General features: G+C 50.6%; 1 protein-coding gene across 4 annotated transcripts in view; it reads right to left on the bottom strand.

The window, feature by feature from the left end:
- Positions 1-5,235: 5,235 nt before the first annotated feature.
- The window catches only part of NSMF (NMDA receptor synaptonuclear signaling and neuronal migration factor), a 42,707-nt gene continuing 24,916 nt past the window's right edge, over positions 5,236-23,026 (bottom strand). The window contains exons 5-15 of one of the 4 annotated variants that reach the window (XM_065854189.2): positions 21,564-21,632; positions 18,853-18,905; positions 16,775-16,864; positions 15,012-15,133; positions 14,209-14,292; positions 13,174-13,207; positions 12,590-12,660; positions 11,440-11,519; positions 10,104-10,206; positions 9,660-9,735; positions 5,236-7,980 (exon numbers count right to left, since the gene is read on the bottom strand). In XM_065854189.2, coding sequence (XP_065710261.2) covers positions 7,883-7,980; positions 9,660-9,735; positions 10,104-10,206; positions 11,440-11,519; positions 12,590-12,660; positions 13,174-13,207; positions 14,209-14,292; positions 15,012-15,133; positions 16,775-16,864; positions 18,853-18,905; positions 21,564-21,632 — 880 coding nt within the window. In that variant the 3' untranslated portion in view covers positions 5,236-7,882. The remainder of the gene's footprint in view (positions 7,981-9,659; positions 9,736-10,103; positions 10,207-11,439; positions 11,520-12,589; positions 12,661-13,173; positions 13,208-14,208; positions 14,293-15,011; positions 15,134-16,774; positions 16,865-18,852; positions 18,906-21,563; positions 21,633-23,026) is intronic. The other 3 variants (XM_065854191.2, XM_065854190.2, XM_065854192.2) reach the window with 3 other exon arrangements.

Genomic DNA, 23,026 nt, shown 5'->3' with positions numbered 1-23,026 from the left:
GACTTTTAACAAGGAAAGTTTATCGGAACGCAATGCTTCTGCTTTCCTGGGACTGGGTGTTATTTTGGAGCTGGTCTGTTTGCCCCAGAGAGCTGAATTTCTCCAGGGAGTCTCGGAAGGTGCTCAGAGGTTGTTCTTCCTCCCAGGAAAAGGCACAATGTTAACGTTCTGCAAATTCCTTATCAGTCTAGTCCATACACATTAAAGCACAGGTGCAGCTGGAACTGTGAGTCATGGCGCCATCCCCGGCACTGGGTTTGTGCCTCTTAAACGGTCCCTTGTTTAAAGCATCAGGAGTTTTTACCTTCCTCTCCTTTTAACTGTCCCTGTGCCTCTTGCAGCGCTGGAGCTCTGCAGTCCCAGCGCTCCCCTCGCTGCTGCCGTTCGGAGATGCCCAGTGTCTGTTTGTCCTCACCCACCAGCACAGCAAAGCCTCTGCCACAGGGCATCTCCTGGGTGTGGAAACTCAGCCAGAGAACAACAACAAAAAACAAACCCAAGCGAGAGAAAACCTGCTTTCCCAGAAACAGCTCTTTTTATTAAATCACATCTTAAAACCTAGAAACATTCATGGTATTTGAAACCTGGTTATTATACACAAAGCAGCAGATAGGCTCAGAGAAACGAGATAGCAGATGTCTCCAGCGCCATAGCTGGTTTGCCCCAGCTGGAAACCACCTCAGAAACCAGGGACTGCTCCCAAGGGGCCAACCTGCTGGTCCAGGGCCCTTGGATCTTACAATCTCTGTTTTCCAAACTCGCTGTTAGAGAGTTTTGGCCCCGAGCAGCGTGTCTCAGGTTGAGCTCTAACCCAGGGACTCTCTTGGGGCCATTTCCAGCTCCTCGTGCGGTACAGACGGACGCAGCAACGTCGCCCTGCACCTCAGCTGGCTCTGGAAGGAGCAGGATGTGCTGAGGCAGCATCAGACCAGCGAGGCCTTTATCTTCACATGGCTTGTCAGATGGTCAAGAACTACTCACATTTGGGTGGTCCGGGGTTTCTTCTCCCTATTATTTCGACAACTACGCTTCTTTTTATTACCTGGATAAGTCACTCAGATATCTGAGTGTTCAGGAGCATTACCAGATAGAACCTATCCTTCCCCACATTACCAGATCCCTTTTCAAAGCTTGCACTGCTGCCTTTTCCACTTGTTACACACACAGAAAACCACTGCTGTCCCCTGGCTGGCGGCTCTGCAGCAGCAAAGGGAGGGCCCGCAGAGGAGCTGGAAATGAAAACTGGTGCCTGAACTCTGAGGGGACACAGTCAAGATCTTAAAAGCAGACGGACTCCCAGCCCTGCGAGACCTTGGTTTGTGCTGCGGCCATTGCTCGATATCACAACTGAAGTCAGCCCAGCTCCAGGAATAGCATTAAAGAACAACAGGAAACGCACAGTGGGAAAAACTACAGCCCTGTCCTGCTCGTTCGGGTACGACTCCAGCCTGGGTTCCCGGGCTGGGGAACAACAAACTGGCTCAGTTTCTCAGTCATTCCCATTTAACACCCAGCAAAATGGTGTCTCATTAGCACGGGGGCACAGCAAATGCAGGGAGCAGGATCTGTACTCAAAGGGGCTTGCTTGGCTGTGCTTATCTGTGGTGATTTTAGGGTATATAAAATTTAAGGGCAAAGATACCTGTCCTTGAATTCCCAGCTCTGCTCCAGCTAACAGGACCTTGTAGTGGGGACTGAATTGCTACAAATGAGTTTTAGTACTAAAAAAAAAAAAACAAAAAACTAACAAGCCCACACTTTGTACCGAAGCTTTTTGAAAACCACCACCATGTATCTGTGCTGGTCCTGAGCCAAAGGCCAGGGTGACCATGGCCATGACCAGCCCCTGGCTGGTGGCCACAGCCTCCTCAGCACCACCGCACTTTGGTCTCATTCACAGAATCCCAGAATGTCAGGGGCTGAAGGGACCTGGAAAGCTCATCCAGTGCAATCCCCCCATGGAGCAGGAACACCCAGCTGAGGTTCCACAGGAAGGTGTCCAGGCGGGTTTGAATGTCTGCAGAGAAGGAGACTCCACAACCTCCCTGGGCAGCCTGGGCCAGGCTCTGCCACCCTCACCAGGAAGAAGTTGCTTCTCATATTTAAGTGGAACCTCCTGTGTTCCAGTTTGCACCCATTGCCCCTTGTCCTATCACTGGTTGTCACCCAGAAGAGCCTGGCTCCATCCTCCTGACACTCCCCCTTTCCATATTGATCCCCAGGAATGAGTCCCCCCTCAGTCTCCTCTTCTCCAGCTCCAGAGCCCCAGCTCCCTCAGCCTTTCCTCACACGGGAGATGCTCCACTCCCTTCAGCATCTTGGTGGCTGCGCTGGACTCTCTCCAGCAGTTCCCTGTCCTTCTGCAACTGAGGGGCCACAACTGGACACAACATCCCAGATTCCCCAATTACAACTCAACATGTCCACAGCACAACCGCAGGAGAAAGACGCCACCGAAACTCACAACAGGGTTCTCACTGTGGGTGCTGGTGGATCCCGGGAGGGTCCCCCCATAAACAGCTGCTTGAGGGACCCTGCAAACACCTTGGATTTGCACAGATGAAGAGGCTCCTCTTGCTGAAGGTTTCCAGGGCCATTAGTGCTGTGATTGATCACCAGTTTGGACACTGAGAACAGGAAGACAGACTGGAGTGCCCCATGAATTAACTGAGCCTGCCTCCCCAACGTCACACAAGCCCGGATGGGTCTTTCCTGTCCTTACGTACGTCAGTCTTAAGGATGCTCTAAAAGCAAGACAATAATGTGAAAAATTACTGGGTGGTATTAGTTCTTTAAAATTTACTAAACACAGGAAAAAGAGCAATTTAGCGTCTCTTCAGATGGATTCCTTGCATTTAATGTCCATAATGTTGATTCCTTGTGGTCTTTAAGGTTTTCACGCTGATTGGCATGATGTTCAGCTGAGTTTATTTTGGAATCAAAGCCACCACTGGCTCCTGTCACTCTTCAATAGCTCATGCACAACCTTGGCAAGAGATTGTACACTGGTGTTTTCGGCAGAGACAGGGACCTCTGGTATCTTACTATTAACAGAGATGATTACACAGCAGGGTTACCTGGGAGTAATGATGATCGCAGTCAGGTTCATGGTCACTAAGCCACCCATTTCCTCACTCAGCTGGAGTATACAATATTACTAACGAGCCGACTTGTCATCGAGACTGTAACAGTTTCCAGTTGACTTTGACTTGTGTTTCCACAACAGAATTCAGAAACACTCCCACGGAGACGCAGAAAGCCACGGCTGCCCTGTGGTCAGCGGGACAAGAAACAGGATCACAAACAGCTTTTTACAGATGGCGTGGAAAATGATGCTGCCGCTCGCTGTCCCTTGGGGATGGCTGCGTGGCGTCCTGCAGGAAGGGCTCTCTGCATCCTCGGCTGCAGGGAACGTCACCGCAAAGCTCGGAGTCCACAGCAACTCAGCTTCACGGGTCCTTGCAAATCTGTGTCCCGATCCGATGGCTCCAGGAAGGATGACACAACCCAGCATGTCCTCTGATGTTCCGGTGACGCGTGCCAAGGGCCCTGGAAGGATTTTTTATTCATAAGGGTAACACACTTTATCCTGGACTGATATACCATGAATAACACGTAAGCATGACTCTTAAACTGGGTTTTGATGGGTTGAATGTTTACCCTAAGAGAGCAGAGCGAGCGTGTCGTTCCACCCCGTCTGGGCCAGGATTAAGGACACACTCCCATTTCCAGATCCTGCCGGGCTGGCTATTTAAAAATCAGCATTTTCCATTCTTTCAACTAACCCCACTTGTGTTGCCCGAAGGTGACGAAGCGGCTTTTGCCGTCTCTGTGCCAGCACAGCCTTGGGAACAGGAACTCCCAGCCACAGGTCACCGGCGCAGTCACGTCCCAAACAACAGCAGCTATTTGTGCAGTGGCCGCGTGCCAGGAGCTGGGGATGCCAGCACCGCCCGGACCACACGCTGACACCTCATGCTTTGCTGCACATGGCAAAAGAAGCACAGGCGACCAAGGGGGAGCATCCCTCCCACCACGGGAAAAGCCTGTGTGTGAAGGGACGATGTGAACACGTGAACTCCAGAGGCCCCTGGCGCAGGAAACCTGTGCTGAGCTCCAAGCAACACGTGCAGGCTGAGAAACGAAGACCAAATTCATTTCCAGAGTCCCCTCTCAGAGGCAGAGCCCCCATGGGCGCTGGAGGCAGAATCTGGGGGTCCCGGGGGTGCAAGTCCTTGCACAGGGCAGGACGGGCTGGCTGCTGCTTTCTGCAGACACGTTTTGCTGGAGATGCAAGGACTTCATTTTTGCGTTTGGCTGTTGGGTTTTTGTTGGTGGTGTTGGTTTTTTTTTGGCGGGGGGGGTGGGGGGGGCTGTTTTGGTTTTTAAGGCAGGAAGGGATTATCTGCTAACTCCTCTGTTTCCCGGCTGCAAAGGGAAGTTGGTGGCTGCAGTTGGTGGCTGCAGCTCGAGGACAGGGTGCAAAAAGCTTTATCGCAATTTTCTACCTATTTCTACATCTCGCAGGTAAATTGAGTTCTCTTTTTTCCCCCCCATTTCCTTCCCAACCGAACAAGAGGCAAAGAGAAAAGCCTCTCCGGAAAACCCCGTACAAGACAAGTGCTACATCCAAGAAGACAACACCTCTCGCAGCCGAGTGAATGTTCTCTGCAGAGAACACGGCCGGGGCTGCTCGGGGCAGCAGACGGGACCACTGGGGCACTCACTGCCCTCCCTTCTCTCCCGGGGTACAACCCCAGCCCACAACACAACCAGCAGACACCGCTGCCGCCCACCGGGGCAGGGAAGGGCTTGGGGTCCCATCCAGCGCTGCCGCACGGCACGAGCGGCAGAACCCACCCGCGGTTGGGGTGAACGGCCATGGGTGGCACCCAGTGTAGCCATCCAGGTTTAACCAGGTGTCCCCCTTTCTCCTGCCCTTGCTAAAAGCAAACCCAGAGCACAGAGGAGCCGCAGCCGCCGTTCCCCGCGCTGCGGCCGAGCGCGACGGGGCTGCGGGTCCTCCAGCAGAGCCTGAGAGAGGGTCTTGCACGCTCTATTTTTAACTCTAAAGTTTAAATAATTACAATTTACTATATTTTTTTTGCTGCTCCTTTCGCAGCAGCCACTCAAAAAATTCAACCCATTAAAAGGGGAAGGAATTTGTTTTCCTCTCTCAGAAATGGTTCACTTCAATGACGCTATTTGCACAACAAACATCAAAACACCATCGTCTTTCCAGTCACAGCTTTGAGAGTATTTCATCTCTTTAGTCAAATGAACGCTACAAAGGAAATAATACGCTCAAGTCATAAACATCACAAACTATGAGGAATATAGATCTTTGGAAAAAGAGAGAAATGCATTCATCGTTTGTCATTACACTACAGTCAACCGCACCAGTTAAACAGCCCGTAAAGTTCATCCGAACATACATCTTCCTACAGGAGTTACACAACTGTACAATCTACCTTTCTACGTGGCACCCCTAGTTCTACACGTGGTCAATGAGAATAGATATACAAGAGTTCTACAGAGAAACCACCGCAGTGGAGACATAAACGGTCCCTTTCGGAGCTCAACGGGACTTTCAATAGATCCACAATGCTACATTCATGCTACCAAGTTCACCAAATGGGGATTTCACTTTAGAAAAGAGAGGTGAAGAACAGTTTGTCTCCCGTGGAGCACAACCACGGGGTGTAAAAGGGTCAAAAAGGGGGAGTTTTGTGTCAGCATGTCCATCCTGCCACTACACTTCCTTCTCCCCACCGCTTCGTGCTCTCATCGCACCCGCAGCCCCACTGGCGCAGCTAAATAACACAGAATTGGCATACATTTTGTTTTGTGTTTTGTATCTGGTGTTTTCTTCGGGAAGCTACAGCCCGGTGCCTGTTACCCTCTTCACCACACGTCCGGAACGTGTGACCGAGTCCAGAGCGTCAGAGTCCGGCCAGGGACGAGACGCGGCCACCAAACCCCGAGGTCGGGCCAGCGGCTTCCAAACAGCTCCCGACCACAGCCCGCGCCTGTTTGCTTCAATATGTTGCTTTCGATACCTTTAAACCACCTCCCTCCACCTATTCCTCCCCTCACGTACTCTATGTACCTCGTTTCTTCACAAGTTTTGCTATAGAAATTGCTATAAATGTACAAGGTTCAGCAGTTCTAGCCACTCTGCTCCCCAAAAATCACAACCACAGACATGTCACGGGGGAAGGAGCACTCTACAGATCAGAACAACGAGTTCTTTTTGTAAGTATTTAAAAGAAGATTTGTACATATATTTTCCTTCACAATCAACTAATTTTAGATACCAGGAAATTAGGAAACCAAGCTCATCCTTCCTGGTTATTCTCCAGTTATGTTTTACTTACAAAAGAAATAACTTGCATCACCGCCCAGAATGGCCAGAGTGACCCGCACAGACTCTAAGTAGTATTTATCCTCTGAACAGGAGAGTAGAAGATTAAATGAACCCTTCCCCAAACAAAAAGCAACCTAAAGAAACAAAAAGTAAATATATTCCCCCAAAAAACCCCTCAGATATCAAGTACAAGTGTGGGTTCTCAAGCTGCTCCGACAAAGCTCTGGGTTTACTCTGTCCTATGCGGGAAGGGACGCGAGCAGCTCAGACCAATAAAAGGGTCTTTTTAGCGTGGGAAAAGAGGTGGTTTATATACAAATAACACAACCAAGTGAACGTGGGGAAGAGTCAAACTCGTGCTACAACCCTGCGCCGCGTCTTCCGGAGCTTTATTCCCAACGCCGCAGGGACGGTCCCCTCGGAGGTTCCGCACAGGCCGGGCGCAGAACTCAACCCAACACACAGCCAAACGCGGGCATGAACAAGTAATTACCATGGCTATTAATTGCTAATTCATTTTTATATCGTAGCGAACCCGGCAGAGGTTGCTTGGCCAGGCGCCGTATTTCTAACCTAAAGTATTTCAGCAAAACTAAAGTCCTGTAGTTTTGCGAGCAGCAAAAGAGAAAGTAATCAAGTTGTGTCTAATTGGAGGAGAAATACACATTCGTGAGAGCACATACAATTAGTGCACACAGCTACTCTGAAAGTAATGAACCAAACCGGATTAATCAATGCAGCAGACATGCAGGGTCTGCTAAGTTACGTTAAAACCACGTTTGCTGGTGATTAAATATGTCTACAGAAGATATATTACCATTTTGAATATATTTTCAAGCAGACCAAAAATACCTCATCTATTGGTTACTGGTGTGTTATTTTTAACTAATTTAATATTGGGAGGGATTTTACCCCTCTCGCTATAAAATTGCACTTATTTGCTATTAAACAAACAAACAAAAAGTTAGATTTCAATTCTATATTCCATTATATATTCACATTGAAACTGGATCATCTTGATCTAAGCTTGCAGGAGTAGGTGTAGCAGTCCTTGCTCTCCAAGATCCCCAGCACAGAAGATCCCATCAGTACAAACCCTTCTGCTCTGGTCACTTCTTCATCATAGTGCATGGGTAATTGATTTGTTGTTTTTTGTAAGAAAACCTGAGCTTTGAAAGTCTTTAAAAGGACCCGGAATCAAATCTGGCCCATTCTGACCCAAAACAGCTCAGTTCTGCAAGGAACTCCGTCCTGTCCTCGTCTCGCACGGCTCCTGAGGCCCCGCGGCTCTGACCCGAGCCCAGCGCGGTGCCAAACCCTTGCCCTCCAGTCTCTCTTGACCCAGGAGACTTTCCTCCCGACACATTCTGAGGGCTCCTTCTCCCCTCCCTTGAGCGCCGCTGCCTCCTTTAGGGCTCTGAAGGGCTCCCCGTGCCAATAAAAGAGTCTCTCTGCGATAAGCATGACTTCTTGGACACCGGCGATCAACTTCCTCTCGCAAAAGTCTTCTCCAGCTCATAAAATGTCATCGTAATCCAATAGTTTAGAGTGCTGGCGGGTCTTCCAGAGGCGGTAAAGGCGGAAGTCAAAGTAAGTCTCGATCATTTGCTTACCTAGGAGAAAAACGAAGCAGAGGGTTACACCGTGCAGCAGGGGGAGACGCGAGGCCGCAGCAGCAAAACGTGGGCATGGGGCAGAGGAGAACCCTCTGTGTGCTTCACCGGGAGAACCGCGACGTTCTGCACCTGCCCGTGAGCAGGAACCATCGTTTTAGATCTCAAACCATGAAGGCCCCTTGTAATCCCCTGGCAGAGTGGGGATTGGGCACTGAGCACAAAGTCTGTCTCTAGACTTTGGCCACAGAGAATCAGCCAACAGATCCCACAGCCCGCGCGAGACAGGCACAGGGACTCCAGAAAAGAGTTAACCCATTGGAACAACTCGTGAGGAACATTCAACATAATTCATATTGATAATTCAGGATAAAATGAACGTTAACAGGCTGTCTCTGTCCTGCGGAGCTGCCTCTCCTCACAGCAACGAGCTCAGCAGGACACGCTAACGCCAGCTCTGCACCCCTGGCACCTCTGATGGGACGCGGGGCCGTCGCAGGGTGGTCACAGACCGAAGGCCACGCACAGGATGCTGTGACTGCGCTTGAAAACACAAGGGCAAACAGCCCGGGGCTCCGAGACAGGGTTCAAGGACGGGATTTTCGCTAGAGGCCTGCTTAAGATTAGTTTCAGCTGACTTTGCGAAGGATTAGAGAGGTTACACTCTTAGCGCGTCCCAGATTGATCAAGGGGATAAATCCAGGCGCATTCTTCAGCCCAGCCTCCTCAAGATCAACTGCTTAAATGCCTGTGCGCAGAACCCGCTGCCTTGCCTGCCAAGCTGCATATAAACCCAGGAACTTCCCTGCAAGTCGCTTCTCAGCACACACGTATGAGCACATTTGCTATAAGATCTATGCAAGCGCTGTGTAACGCTGGGTCTAAACCTCAGCAGGATGCACAACTCGAGTGTGCTCAGCTCCCATCCACTGCTATGGGAGTAGGTGGGAGTTCAGAATAACCCACCAGTGCTGATGGCAGCTGTGAGAAATGCCTGCAGTGCTTATAGCCTAACGCTGCATGTTTTTACCTTCCAGGAGAACAAAGTACTAAGGATCGCAGCAAAGATAAAATAACAATGGCAAATTCAGAATATGTCACTTACGAAGCTGTACCCACAATTACTCACGTTGACCAGAGAACAGGAAAAATCCTATAGCCACTTGAAATACCCTGAGCCACAGTAAAAAACCCAAACCAAACCAAAACCAAAGCAGCCTAAGATGCAGAATGGCTAAAACGGGCTCCATCCCAGTCGCTTGTTGGTGACACAACTTACACGGTACCAGTGGTTTGAGTCCTGGAGAAGAGGCCCCTGCACCCTCGGTTACAGAAGAAGTTCTGCTCCCAAGTGCATGTCTCCCATGCACTTCACATGCCCTAATAATATGATAAGTCTCCTAAACTCAGCCTGCAAAGCCGCTGACTATTTAGGCTGCTTTGCCCCTGCCTGAGAGAGGGTCCTGCAGCTTCAGGCACAAACAGGACAGATGAAATGTGAACGTGGAGGCATCGCAGGGAAAACCAGGTTCAGCAACTGAACTACACAAGGTGATTACAAACAAAATGAAGTCATAGCAGGGCTTAAGGGAGCTCAAAATTGCTTTTTGAGGAAGATGCCCACTGAAGGAGGCAGGCTGATTAGGAAAGGGTGCATATTTGTACAGAAAATTAATTACCTTGAGCTGATAGTTCAAGTGGAGACTCAAAGGCAACCCTATAAGGATTCATTAAGTTTTTCAGATTCTGAAATAGCTGAAAGGCAAACATATTGAGAGTTAGCAGCTGAAAGCAGAACAACTCCAGGGCACCCAGAACAGCCCATCCTTGTTCCCTACCTCTGCAAAACCTTCCACTCAAGTCCTTTCAAACACCTAGCTTGTCAATAAATAAAGTGCTTTGAACGGCAGTTCTCAAAGGCTTCAGCACTTGGCCTGCATGTCACTCCACATTCCCCTCTGCCCTCTGGGGAAGGCACAACCCACAGGGCAGCGGGACGGGACGGCAGCCGCTTCGCACACAGCAGAAGAGGAAGGTTTGGGTTTCAGAGTGTGGCTGTTGTCTCCCTGGGCTTGGTGCCACCCAGGGGACGTTCCCAAAGAGGCGACCCAGGAAGCTCTTACCTTCTCCCCATTGGGGTTTCCAAGAACATAGCAGCCCATGATGTGAATGATATTTGGTTCAGGATTGACTTTACTCATCAGCCGGCTCAACCTCTTCCAGAAGCTGGTAGAAACAGGAAAAAAATGAACAGGTAATTAAAAAAAATTAATAATCTATCTCCTCAGACGCATGAGGAATCACAAGGGGGTGTGTGCACACAGCTCAGGAGGGACGTGAGGCTTGTAGCCTGAGGAGCAAGCTGCTTGGGAAGAGCCTTTGGTTCTTACACAAGGAAAAGCAGGGGCAGAACAAGGGCTGGAGGAGCACGTCCAAGGAAGGAAGAGCGGCTCATTGAGCCAAGGAGGCTCCAAGGTGAAGAGAAGGGAGCAAAGTCCACCCGGAGTGCTTTTAGGCTGACAGTTTTACTAAGCACATTCTTCTTATAGCAGTTCCCTCCAATTTCCTCTCCCATTTCTATCAACAGCTGCCCTTTCTAACTATGAGCGTTCACAGCTTTCTGAAGGTCCCCAAATTACCAACTTGGGACCAGCTACGCCTGGAATGCGTTCAGAAGCGTGTACGCACACACATGCTGCAGAATTTTATTGACAGTGTTTGCACCAGAGCATGAGAGCGCTGAGCGGATGTTGATTTCAATCCTCAGTTCTCATGCCAACAAGAAGTTGTGTAGGAACAGGTTGGTGTACATCCTCGCCCCCACAAGGAAGCACTGTTTACCAAGGCAGCAACACAGGCAAAGCTTAACTCTCTGCAAGAAGTAAAATTCGCTCGGCAGCCCGACCTGACAGGCTGGCACGTTAGTGAAAACCCTCCTCAGTGACGCGCTGGACCTCAGGCTTTGCAGAGACAAATTCCATTTCCCCCTGCAATCAGGAGGGCGACTCCCAGAGACAGCTGTGGGGGCGGTCTGGATTTCTGCCACTACTCGCTGCTTAGAAATGCTTCCTCAGCCGCTTCTGAGCAACAGAGGCACGAGGTGTGTGTTCTGGTTTCTGGTCAGCAAAGCCTTTGTTAGGAGAGGAAGTATCTTTTCTTTTTCCCTCCTTCTTTTGATAGTTCCCATTCCAGAGAGACACGGAACAGCGGACAGAAGTATGAATCCTCTGTGATGTGTCCCAGGGCTGCATCACCCTGGGCATGATCTCAGCTCTGTCACCTTTGCTACTCACTCTGAAGGAGCTAAAAGCTGCTCCTGGGTCCCCCCTCATCCTGCTCTTCCCCTGACCAAGTCACCCGAGCTCCTGTCACCTCCCTGGATAGGCCACGTGCTATAAACATTGAGCAAACAGAGCAGAAAAATGCCATGCAAGTCCAGAACATAACGCAGCCACTCACAGGATCATATCTTCCTCCTTTTCCACTTTGGCAAAAGTGGCGACTTTGTTCTTTAACAAGTATAAGTGACCAGGACCTCCCTGCAAGAGAGAGACAGACAGACTGAAACCCCTTTGCACAGATCCTGAAGAAACCAAGCCTGGCTGTGGTTCTTGTCCTGCACAGCCATACCCAGAAGTGCCACAAGGGAGCAGAGCAGACACACCAGGCTGGTGTGATCCCTGCAACCTCCATAGCAGACACTTGCTCAGGAAATATTCACATATGGGGAGTGTGTTGAGGGTTGGATTATCCATTTTTTAGCGCTCTAAAAAAGGCACAACAATAGACAAAAATGTTCATTGTGGGTGGTGGGAGAGTAATAGGGAAGCCAAGAATGTCCCTGTCAATTGGGGGTGTTAGGGGACCTGCTGTTGCAGGCGGATGAGAAGCTGAGCAAAGCGGGGATAAGCAGGCAAGACATCGCTGTAGAAGAACTGGACTCTGGCAGTAGCAGGCATAAAACGCTTGAGAACGTCATCAGGAAAATTAAGAGTTGCCATCTCCAGGTCAGTGCGCTGCAAACCCTGCAATTTTGCAGCACTGGCCACGTGGGAGGGAGTTAAGTCCGGTTACCTTCTTGAGTTCTCATTTCATGTTCCTCACACAGCTGCTGGGGAAGTCTCACACTGACCATGCTGAGGAACGAGAGACTTGGGAAGGGAAACTCGGCCAGTCCCAGATCCAGCAGGGACCAAATCCATCCCCCCACAGCTGGGCAACCGCACCGCGACCCCTCTCCTGCATACACCGAGCTGGATCCACAGCACCCACCGCCGTCACTGTTGTACTGAAGTTGGATTAAAACTGTAACAAATGCTTGTTCCTTTCTCTGAAATCCTCCTTTTGAGGTCTGTGCTCATGCTGCTTTGTCTGGGTTTCCTCGAAAGCAGCTCAGCCCTGGAGCTGGTGACACTAAATCAGATTTTATTTCCTGGTGTCACAGCAACTCGAGGCTGCTCGGTGCAGGGGAACAAGAAGCGAAAGCCGCACACATGCAGCTACTTTAACAGAAGCTGACTTGGGAGTATTGGTTCGTCTATGTAATTTTCCCTGTAGAAAAAGACCAATTCGTAACAAATCACGCAAGCACTTAAGGACTTTCATGTACCTGGCAAAATATCAGCATCTTCCAGATTTTGCAGCCTTTCCGATAAATGTTAAGCTTCTTTTCTATTTCCTCTGCAAAAAAACATGTTGGAGAAGATGAACCGTGGGGGAAGTTAAAGATTAATCTTATTTCTTCTCACATTAGTCCTGAAGGCAGGAGGCTGAGCTGGGAGAGGTGCTCAGCACCTACATTCCCACTGATGCTGAGCAAACCCTTTGCTTTCATGTGTGTCACAGGGCAGAGAAGGGACAGGGCAGCTCCAGACCCTGTTCTGTGGTGATCACAGTGTGGCACCAGCCCCAGATGTCCTGACCCTGCAAGAGGACAATGAACAGGTACCTCTGCTGCCCTGTGCCTCAACTTCCCTTTCATAAACTGGGAGCTTGGTACAGAAAATGGGCCACAAGAGTAAAGTTTTATCATTGCAGCACATCCAACAGCAGCTGAGTGACTGTCGGGTGTCCCTGGGGTGATTAAAACACCTTTATGAGGGGTGGCTGAGGCACAGGGGAGTGATTTTAACACATTGATCACTTACATTTGCTATGGGCAGGACCTAAGCAAAGGAAATAACACTTACGTACCAAGGATGTCATCAAAGGTGGCATGTTCGTGGTCCTGGAAAGCAAGACAGAAGGACATTTCAAGGTTCACTGTCACTACACCAGCTCCTGTGACGTTATTACAGTCTCTACCATTGCACACAATCCCATTTCTAGGCAAACACATGCTCTAAGAGCACAATTATACCAGCTGATGGCTTCTATCGCATCACAGTGATTCCCACCCTAACACATGTCTCAGCAAAGAAGCTGAAGACTGAATGGTCGATGAAGACCAAGCCCATCCAAAGGCTGGAAGATGAATCCTGCAGACAAGGCCAAAGCCCATCAGATGTAGTCAGCGATGCACATTCGCCTCTTGGCCCATGTTTTGTAGCCAGACTCTGGCTCCACAGGCGTCCAAGCTGGTTACAAACAGTGACACTCCCGACACATCTGCCCCTGGCGTGGCAAGATCCGCAGCACAACCATACAGCTCCCAAAGAGAAGGCAGCAAAGCCAAAGCCCCCGGCAGCACCACCGGAGCACACAGACTGTTTTCTGGGCTGTCAGTCCCACCCTTCCCTTGCAAATCAAGTGAATATAAAGTGATGAGGAACAAAAGACCCGTGACTCCTTGCTGGTGTTTCAGACACCTGCTCAGGCAGGTCTCCTAGTGAAAAATCAAAGTTAAATTAATGACAGGGATGCACCGCTTTACATCAAGCTCTGAGGTTCTGCTCCTCCTGCCCAAGGACGAGCACAAGGAGGAGCCCTAAGCCTGGCAACACACAGCCCTGCCCCGGTTCATCTGCCCGGCCGTGCACTCAGGGTCTGGCAGCCCACGTGTGCCATTTTCACTCCCCTTACTCTTCCACCCAGACCTGAGTCCTGTAAGACCCCAAACCTGGGTCCAGCACACCCCCAGCCCTTTCCTGACACCTCTTCTAAATCACAACTAATGTTTCAGAATCACCATAACAGGAATTAGGGAGAAAATTAGGGACAAAAAACAAAATAAAATTCTCTGTATGAAGCCTGCTCCCACACATCCAGACACAGAAGTCATTTACTTACGTAGAGAATGGGGATGATAGAGGGATCGTCCCTGCGGATAATTGTCGGGACATACTCTGCTTTGGGCACCTTGGAAGAAATGAGCTGGAAGGAGGAAAAAAGAGAAGGGCAAGAGGATGAGGAGAAGCCAGTAGAGTCCGAGCAGAAGCACAAAGGTCATGTTAACAATGTCCTGTTCAGTTGTTACCCAAACTAGCAGCTAATCCAGCCTCTCCACATCCCTGTGGCAGGTCCTCCCGATCCGTCTGCATGTCCTTGGCTCTTCCGAAGTCTCAGCAGGACCCACTCAAACCCAGCACTGCCTGACAACAAGCTGGAAGCTCAAGACCAAATTTTGGCTGAGTACTTGTGCATGTGGCCAAGGAAGGGATGTGTTAGAACCTGGTCCTGTCTGCCAAACCCACAGAGCAGTGCAGGGGGAGCACGGGGGGAAGTGCAGAGAGGATGTCTAAGGAGGACATATGGCTCCAAAGCAAAGCAGGCAAGTAGCAACAGGAGGAACTGGTGGGACTGGGGACTCAGGTCTCCATTGTCAGGGTTGTCAAGGCTCGGACTAACTCGGTTCAGTGTTGGTGATGGTCATGCTCTGAGTGGGAGCTGGGCTACAGGTCCTTCCACTTCTAGTTCTCTTTCAACACATTATCCCCAGTGATAACAGATGCTGAAAACCACGTCAGTTCGTGGCTGATCCCTGAGTGACCCTCACATACCCGAAGCGCTGCCTGCACAAAGGCTTGCCTCTTCCCATGGCGAACCTAAACTCAGCAGCAATGAGGAGAAACAGCTGAGTCAGAAACCCTCACCATTATTTTTGGTGGAATAAAGTCATCTCCGTCACATGCCATGGCTTCAAGCTCCTTTTCTGCTTCCCAGTTCAGGTCGAAGTCACCATCCAAAGTGCCGCAGGAATCCTGAAGGTCATGGCCTGCCAGAACACAGGGTGCATTACAAGGGTGGAACAACTTGTCTTCCCGACTCAATCCTGCCTGGCAGCTACCTCGTGAGATGTGCCACAAGCCACGAGACTTGTGCCCTCCTTTCCTCCACAGAGCGACAGACACCACACTTTGGGGCTGGCATCTCTAAACGAACACTTAACGAATGAAGAGTGCACACACGGAGCCCGATACCATGTATCACATAACATTTCATCACTCTCACAGTCACCAAGTTTAGCTTTCGAATGAGAACTCACAGCAGTCACCCTGTCATTTCAGAAATGGAGGAGGAGACAGAACGCAGACAGACTCTACACTTTAACATGCTGATGAGCAAGTCCAAAGACTTCAAAGCTGGTCTCCTTGTCATAGGTACTACTCTGACTATGTCTTCTGAGTGGTTATAAAGAAACTCTGCCTTGTGGGTCAAATGGATCCTGGCAGAGAAGTCCCAGAGCGTGAGGACAGCCGCAGCAAACACAGCAGAATTGCAACAGTGTACTTGGATTTGCTCTCCATTGAATTGACCTTACCTGTCAGCCTTCAATGCCTCCTGGGGAAAAAAACATCTGGAAGGAATATAATTGACCGTTAAAGGTTAAAAATAGAGATGCTCCCCTGAAGCCAGGGACTGAGGAAAGAGAACCCAGATGCCTCTATTAAGCCTTTTGGGATGTCCGAGTGTCACTGGGTGCCTGGAGCCTGTCTGAACCACGTCTTTTCCATTCGCCTCTGAGTTAGTTGAGGGAGAGGGAGGAATCAGACTGCAAAGGAACAATCGGGTCATGTTTTGAACGTGGCCTTTCATATATCTCCCTCTGCAACCTGGTACGGTGTCTTCTACCGTTACGAGGGCTGGATCTCCTTGCTTACCTGACAGATCAGTTCATTTCATTACTGAAATTCATTTACCATACAACCCATTTCAACATGGGCAAACTCATATCCACCAAGTCCCTTGCCTACAGGTTTTCAATAAAATCTGGGTAAAACAGCCGTTCTCTTTACAAAAAGATGGTGAGAAGATGCTGGCATTTCCCCCTGTAAATTAACACAACAGCATCTCAGTCCCCACAAGCAGAACATCACAGCATTACTGGGGATTCCCAGAGGAATTCCTGGCAGCCCAAACGAAGATCAGGTTGCCCTGAGCTATCATCTGTGCAGCCAGCACGGCCAGGAAACCAAAGCTCCATCTGACGGAGCGCTGCAGCTGTGCTCTCGAGCTATTCTAGCCTAGGAAAGAGCTCGGAAGGGGCTCTCGCATGGGGAGCCAGGCAGGTCAGCCCCACTGTGGTGAACGTTGCCTTGGACTGATGTGCTTCCAGGTCGGTTGTTTGGTCCCAAGCGAATCAGGGATGATGGGAACAGAGGGCTGTGAGAGAGCTGTACCACTGGAAACCGCACAATAACATGAGGTTAGATGTGTTGTGCCGCACAAATAAATATAGGTACACACAGATGAAGAGGTGCTTATACCTGGAGTGTTATTTGCTCAGATCTCACGAAACTAAAAGGATGACAGATAGGACAGAAGGGCACAGAGGAGTTACTCCAGTGGGACTCCAGTCCAGACCTCAGCTGGAGGGTTTGGCCACAGGAGGAAGCTCAAAGGACTCAGAACTCACTTTCTCGAGAGTCATGGAAGGAATCAGCTTTGATGGGAGTCGGGTCACTCCAGGACCTGCTGAAGCTCCTCTCACGCCGTTCAGCAAATGCTAGGACAAAACCAAAGCACGACATTAACAGACTCCAAAGCCACCTCCGTTGCTGCCAGCAAAACAAAACATCCAGTAGATTGCCACCAAAGCCACACATCACGGACTCCCCTGTGCTTGTTCTTCCACTTGCCAAACGCGAGTCCTTTCCACACCGCAAACAAGGGTCTATCTTCTACACAGCAGAAGACAAAGTGCCCGCTTTCTGAGCAGGACCATTATGGGGTATGTAACACAGAAAAAGGAGGACACCGGATGGTGTCTCCTTAAACACACACTGCCCAAAACTCAATTTAATCAAGGGTATTCCAGTGTCCCAGTGTAAATGCTCTGACTCCAAGGCCTCACAGGAAGACGTGCTCAACAACTAATGACACGTGCCTGCCCAGAAGAAGGCAGCAGTGCTCCAGTCACTTCTCCCTTCGTGTTCTAGTGGCATCCCAGTGAGAGCTGGGCAAACAGAGAGGGGCCTCTGGAAAGCCCAGGTTTTCTAAATTTTGTTGTGAAAGACGACATCCTTCAGTTTTTGCTTGCCTGCGCTCTTGTGAGCACCACTCCCCTACAGTTTTTCTTCTCTTTTCTTTTCCAGTGTGCATTATATTGTTTGTACCGGCATTTCCAAGCGCAATCCAGGGAGCCTGGCCCAGCTGGCTGCACCGCAGGCAAATTCCCCGGAACCGCCAACCACGGCGTCTGACTTGGCAAGCCCACGTGAGAGCCATTACGCCTCGATTAACAGCCACTTACAGCCACTAATACCTATTTCTGGTGGCAGACAGAGCCATTTGCTGCAGTATATCTAGTAACAGCATCTCATGTCAGCGGCACAGGAATCTGCTGCAGATCTGCATTTACAAGAGCTGAGAAGTAACCTGTCCTTTGCTGCAGAGCATCCAATGCAGGTGTCGAGCGCAACAAATGACACAGGGGGTTCTTCAGGTGGTCTCCATCCTCAGCTTTCATTTCAAACCAGGCATTTAGCTACTGTGCACACGAAGAAAGCTTTGAAAACATGACCCGAGAGTTACCAAGGCAGAGAGGCATGCCTGAACCTCCAGACAGCTCTAGGGGGACGCGAGCCCTGTTTGCATCAGGCAGCGCTAACTCAGATGCCAATATGGACACGTTAATGCAATGCTGTTCGCTGTTCACCTCCCACAGCGTATGAGAAAGGAAAGAACGCGAATTCAACTCAGGAAGGCTTTGCTGTGGGCAGTCTGTACACGATGCCTGGCTGCGGGGTGGGAAGAACAAGCTGTTTCCTCTTCTGGAGGAATCCTCCGCTCTCGAGAGCCGGTTACGCCAGTTCCAGCCCATTTCAGAGATAAGGGAGCTGCCCACACCGAGTTACGAGTTACGGTGATTTCTTCCCCAGTGAGGCACAACATTCCCTTATCTCCCACTTTCTCCAATCTCTTCCGTGTTCCTCTTTCTCCCTTCCGCCATTCGCTCAGCTCCCACCGGATAATCTTCCCCAGGTCCTGCCGCAGAGACAGTGGTGGGACAGGGGAGGAGAAAGGAAAAAGCCACCAGTCCGTGCGGCACATGAAGCAGCGACTGTCCCCAAGGAGCCATGGCCGGGCCGCAGGTTCAGCAGGAGGCCGGGCAGCCCTCCCAGCTCTGCGCAACTCTCAGCTCTGCTTCTCCTCACAAGCGCCTGTGCTGGTGATCACCGAAAACCACAGGCACGTGGGACAAGGACACTGCAGCTCTTCTTCTGCTCCTCGCACTGAGGCCACAGAGACATCCATGGCCTTCCCAGGGTCCTCAGGAGTGGCTCACAGGCTGCTTGCAGACATCATGCGTCCTGGAGACTTGCAACAACGCAGCCTTCTTTTTTGTAGGGTAAAATGGCATCAGCAGGTCAAATCCTTTCTCCAGCCCAATACTGGGTCTTTTCTACCCACATCTGCACGCAACACATGTCCCATGTCCCACCAGCACAAACCCCAGCTCCTCACAGCCACATCTTACAGCTGCTCACTTACTTTGTGCTTTAACCCTTCGGCTCCCCACCATGCGGAGGTGCTTCCGAAAATTCCTGCAAGAAAGGCCAAACACAACCTCTGAGAAAAGTAATACAAAGCAACACCTGGGCCCAGCAAGACTGACAAAGCTGGGAGGAACAAAATAAATAACCTTGGAGAGTCAGTGTATTTCCTTCCGGGCATTCAAAAGCTGGAGACCAGGTTCCCAGCCTGCACCTATGGAGTGCTGGGGATGGTTGTGGTTGTGGCTGTTTCTTCTGAACTCCCTGGGCTGATGGGACAGGGGGGTAAGGTCCTACATCGCATGGCCTGCCTCCACTTTCCTGTGACTAAGACACCTGCACTGTGGCTTTGCTGAAGACACCATCACTGCCCGTGCTGGCAACGCTCCCTCTGCTCCTGGTGAAGCGCAGTAACTGCTCCCCTCGCTCCTTTCTTCTACACATCTTCAGCAGATAAGCGGGGTGCCCGGGCTCTGCCCGGCTCGGCAGCATGTACACACCATTCCCAAACGCTCACAGCAGCTGCCAAAACCCCACCTGTGCTGTCAGCAACCACACAGCCCGTACTGCTCTTGGGCAAAGAGCTGGGAAAGGCTGAAGCAGTTTGTTCCTTCTGGGACAGCCCTGCTCGGGAAGGTGACGGTCCTCGAGGTGTAACGCTGCCTGTTGAACCACGCGCTTCCCTGCCCAGGATTCGGGTTCAGTGGGGCTGCAGAGGGCACAGCTCAGGGGAAAGTCCACCTGTGGGTAAACCCTGGGGAGCGGCTACAGACGACAGTCAGGCCTGTGTAAAACAGGCTGTCCTGGCCACTCCTGAGAGACCACGGCAAAGGGCCTCTTTGTCCAGCCTACCCAAGCACAAGGGACCCGCTTCCCTTTGTTTCTTGTCACTCACCTAGACAGGAACCAAACGGGACAGGAACCACACAGGACAGAGGAGACACAGGGAAGCAGCAGCAGGTGACTAGCGAGGAAAATGTCATTCCTCCCTGACCTCCGCTGAAGGTGACTTTGCTCTGCAGGGCCCTGGGGATGAGCCCCGGCACCAGCGGCCTCCACGGAGCAGAGGAACCTTCCCAGGTCTCCTCCTGCCCCACCACCACACACCGAGCAACAAAGACTACGGCCGGGGAAAGAGGTGAAGTGACAGGTCGTGTGGCTCACACACAGGTTAGTGGAGGAGGAAGGACACGGTACAACCATGCAGATGCTTTAGCAAGCTAACCGGACTAGAAAAAACTGCCAGCACCGACGTCAAGTTGTTCAGAGCAGGTCAGATACGTCTACTCCGATGCAGAGAGACCAACCCACGCGCAGCCCTCGGAGGGACAGCACGTAACCCACACCACCTGCTTGGGCCCCCGTGCCGTCATCAGAATCCAAATTCAGCAACTCAAGAAAGAAAACCAGCAGCTGGGTACCGAAGCTGGGAGCAACATTATTCCATGACAAATTCCCATCTGCACTTGGGCTATTTGTGTTATTTTCCAAAGCTTTATTTTAGCTCTGCTTGGGTGCGTGAAGATTCGCTGCTGTGGATCAGACGACTGCCTCCGTTAGACAAATTACTAAAGTGATGTGCTCCACTGACATGTGCTGCTGAGCACGAATGGAGCGGGGCAGGGTCTGCAGGGCCCAGCCAAACCCGCTGTCCTGCTGGCCTGTCCGCTCCTCACCACGGGAGAACACGGATCTCCTGCTCCAGCCCTGCCCGGACCTTCAGCATCCACAGGAGCAGAGGGGACACGTCAAGGATGACATTTTCTGTCCTCTGTCCTGACTGCTCAACATTACCGATGCACACAACTCCTACTCCTGTGTTCGCAAGCCCTGCGAACAAGCCATTTTCTAATAAAGACTCGCCTCTATCTAACAGATTCTGAGAAATCTCTTTCTTTTTAAAGATACACTGTCGATTTATTTACAGCAGCTCTAGTTTTGATTCATATTTCTCTTCACCATTCTTAAGCTGCTAAAGAAAAACAATCTTCCTGGCAATTTCCCAGTTAAGAAAACTTGATGTTTTTCTCCCATTTTCTTTTGGATAGCGCTGAAGTGATCACAGCAGCTTTTAACCAACGACACAACGTGTTATCCTTCCCAGCAGGCTGCCAAAATACATGAGCCTTGGTTCATTTGAAAAACCAGAACAGGCTGATTATTACCAAGGTAAGTGGCTAAGTGATGTGCCTTGTGAAGCCAGCAGAGGGAAACCAGGGCCCTTCTGTAATACGTGGCCAAGGAATCAGTCCCCATCCCCTCTTCTTTCCGTTCTTTATTAAAAAGATTGAAAAAATAGACTTCTGGTCACCAGAGATGTTGATTTTGCCTACGTCTCAGACTTCTGAGGTGCATTTGTAGATGCAGCAACAGCATATAATGGACTCAGCTAACCTCAAATTCCAGATATCTGGGAGACGCCTGGGGAAATTGCATCTTTAATTTTTTATGTATATTATATATTTTTCTGTCTGAAACACAGCTCCTCTGGAAGCTCAAAAGAAAGACAGTGTTCCTTTAAAAAGATGGAGATCAGCACTGCGGCATCACTCACCTCCACGTTTCCAACACGGCCACTGCTCGTGTCCCTACAAACAGCAACACAGACGGGGACAACCACGGTCAACGTCGTCAAGCGTCACTAATGACACCCGAAGGGCCCATGCAACACCAGGCAAGGTTAGGGCTACGGGAGAACACAGGCCCTACCTCTGTATAACAGCTGCAGAATCATTCTCTCGTTTCCGTCTCTTCCTCTCTGCGTAGCCCCTGAACGCCCTGGGAAACCATTTTAAGCCATTAAGCAACCACACAGCTTTGGACTGGAGAGGACACGACACACAGACATTGGAAAGCTCTCACCAGACAACAGGGAGACATCGGGCTGAGCGAGGAACACAACCAGCCCTCGCAGGACCGCATGCGAGTCAGGGGCCAGGCAAGAGACTCACCAAACCACAGGTCCTCACTCCCTACAGCAGGTGGCCGGACAAGCAGTTGTTCCTAAAGCAAACGCAAGAGTGGCCAGAGCATGGCCCAAAGAACGGGGGCGAGCAGCCGTCACCCCTGCTACAGAGGAATGGACCGAAGAAACTCCATACGCTGGGATCAAGAGGGACAAAAGCATGCTAGCTACTGCCGCCTCCATCGCGAAGATGAGGATGGCTGTGGAGTGATCCATGTCGGCCTACCAGGTGTAGCCATCTAACCTCTGGCCAGCTGACAAACAGCCCTAGCGCAGGGAAGGCACGAGCGAATATGATGGACAGGAGAGGAGAGTTTATCCAGGACACCGACAGACAAGGAAATGAACAAAATGAAGATTATACTTACGAGATGCTAGAGATTCCAGGAGACGCAGGGAAAAAGAAAGAGAAGAGGAATTCATTAGTGCTCAGCCCCAGCCAGCATTCTGAGGGAATTCTCACTCCAGAAGGAATAGTTCTTGTCAGGTGGAAGGAAATTGCTTTTTAAATTAAACATTTCTCAGTGGTGAGACTCCTACTTGACGGAGCCAAATCCTCCCTGGGGCAGCGTTGGCATGTGGTTTGGACACAAATCAAGCTCCATGTAGACCCAGAGGACATTCAGATGTAGAACTGACAGCTCAACATGGCCCATCAGGCTACAACAGGAGCTCAGCATCATGGTCTTTTGGGACAGGGAACACCTTTTCCCACAGTGACAAAGACCTGTGAAGTCGTTCAGGTTGTCTGGTCTACAAAGGAAGCAAGCGTGGTGGGCTGAAAACACGAGAGCAGAGGACAGGAGGACGGGGGCACCCGGAGGAATCAATCCACCCAGCCCCAAACTTCTGGAGATGTTTCTGTGCCATTTTTAGACGCAGCAGAGAATCTCCAGAAACGTTAACCAAGGGAGCTGTGCTCCTCAAGGGTTTCCTGAGGACACCATTCCCCAAACCAGCCTCACCTTGGCCTCCAACAGCTCCAAGCCTTGCAAGCCCTGCCATGGGCAACCATCCTGCAACAAACCCTGTGCCCAGCAAAGATGACTTGAGACAGCAAAGGATGTGCCCGAAGGCAAAGGAAACGTGCTGGTTTTGTGCATGGTTTGGTGTGTCAGATCAGAACTGCAAAGTACCAGTCACTGTTAGCAGCCAACACTTCTAAAGAGCAAAGCATCCACCACATTGCTCTCAGGCTGCCCACAGC

This window comes from Patagioenas fasciata, chromosome 20 (genome assembly GCF_037038585.1).
Source record: "Patagioenas fasciata isolate bPatFas1 chromosome 20, bPatFas1.hap1, whole genome shotgun sequence".
NCBI classification, from domain to species: Eukaryota; Metazoa; Chordata; class Aves; order Columbiformes; family Columbidae; genus Patagioenas; species Patagioenas fasciata.
Note: the sequence above shows the minus strand (reverse complement) of the source record. Positions and strands in the feature narration are given on the sequence as shown.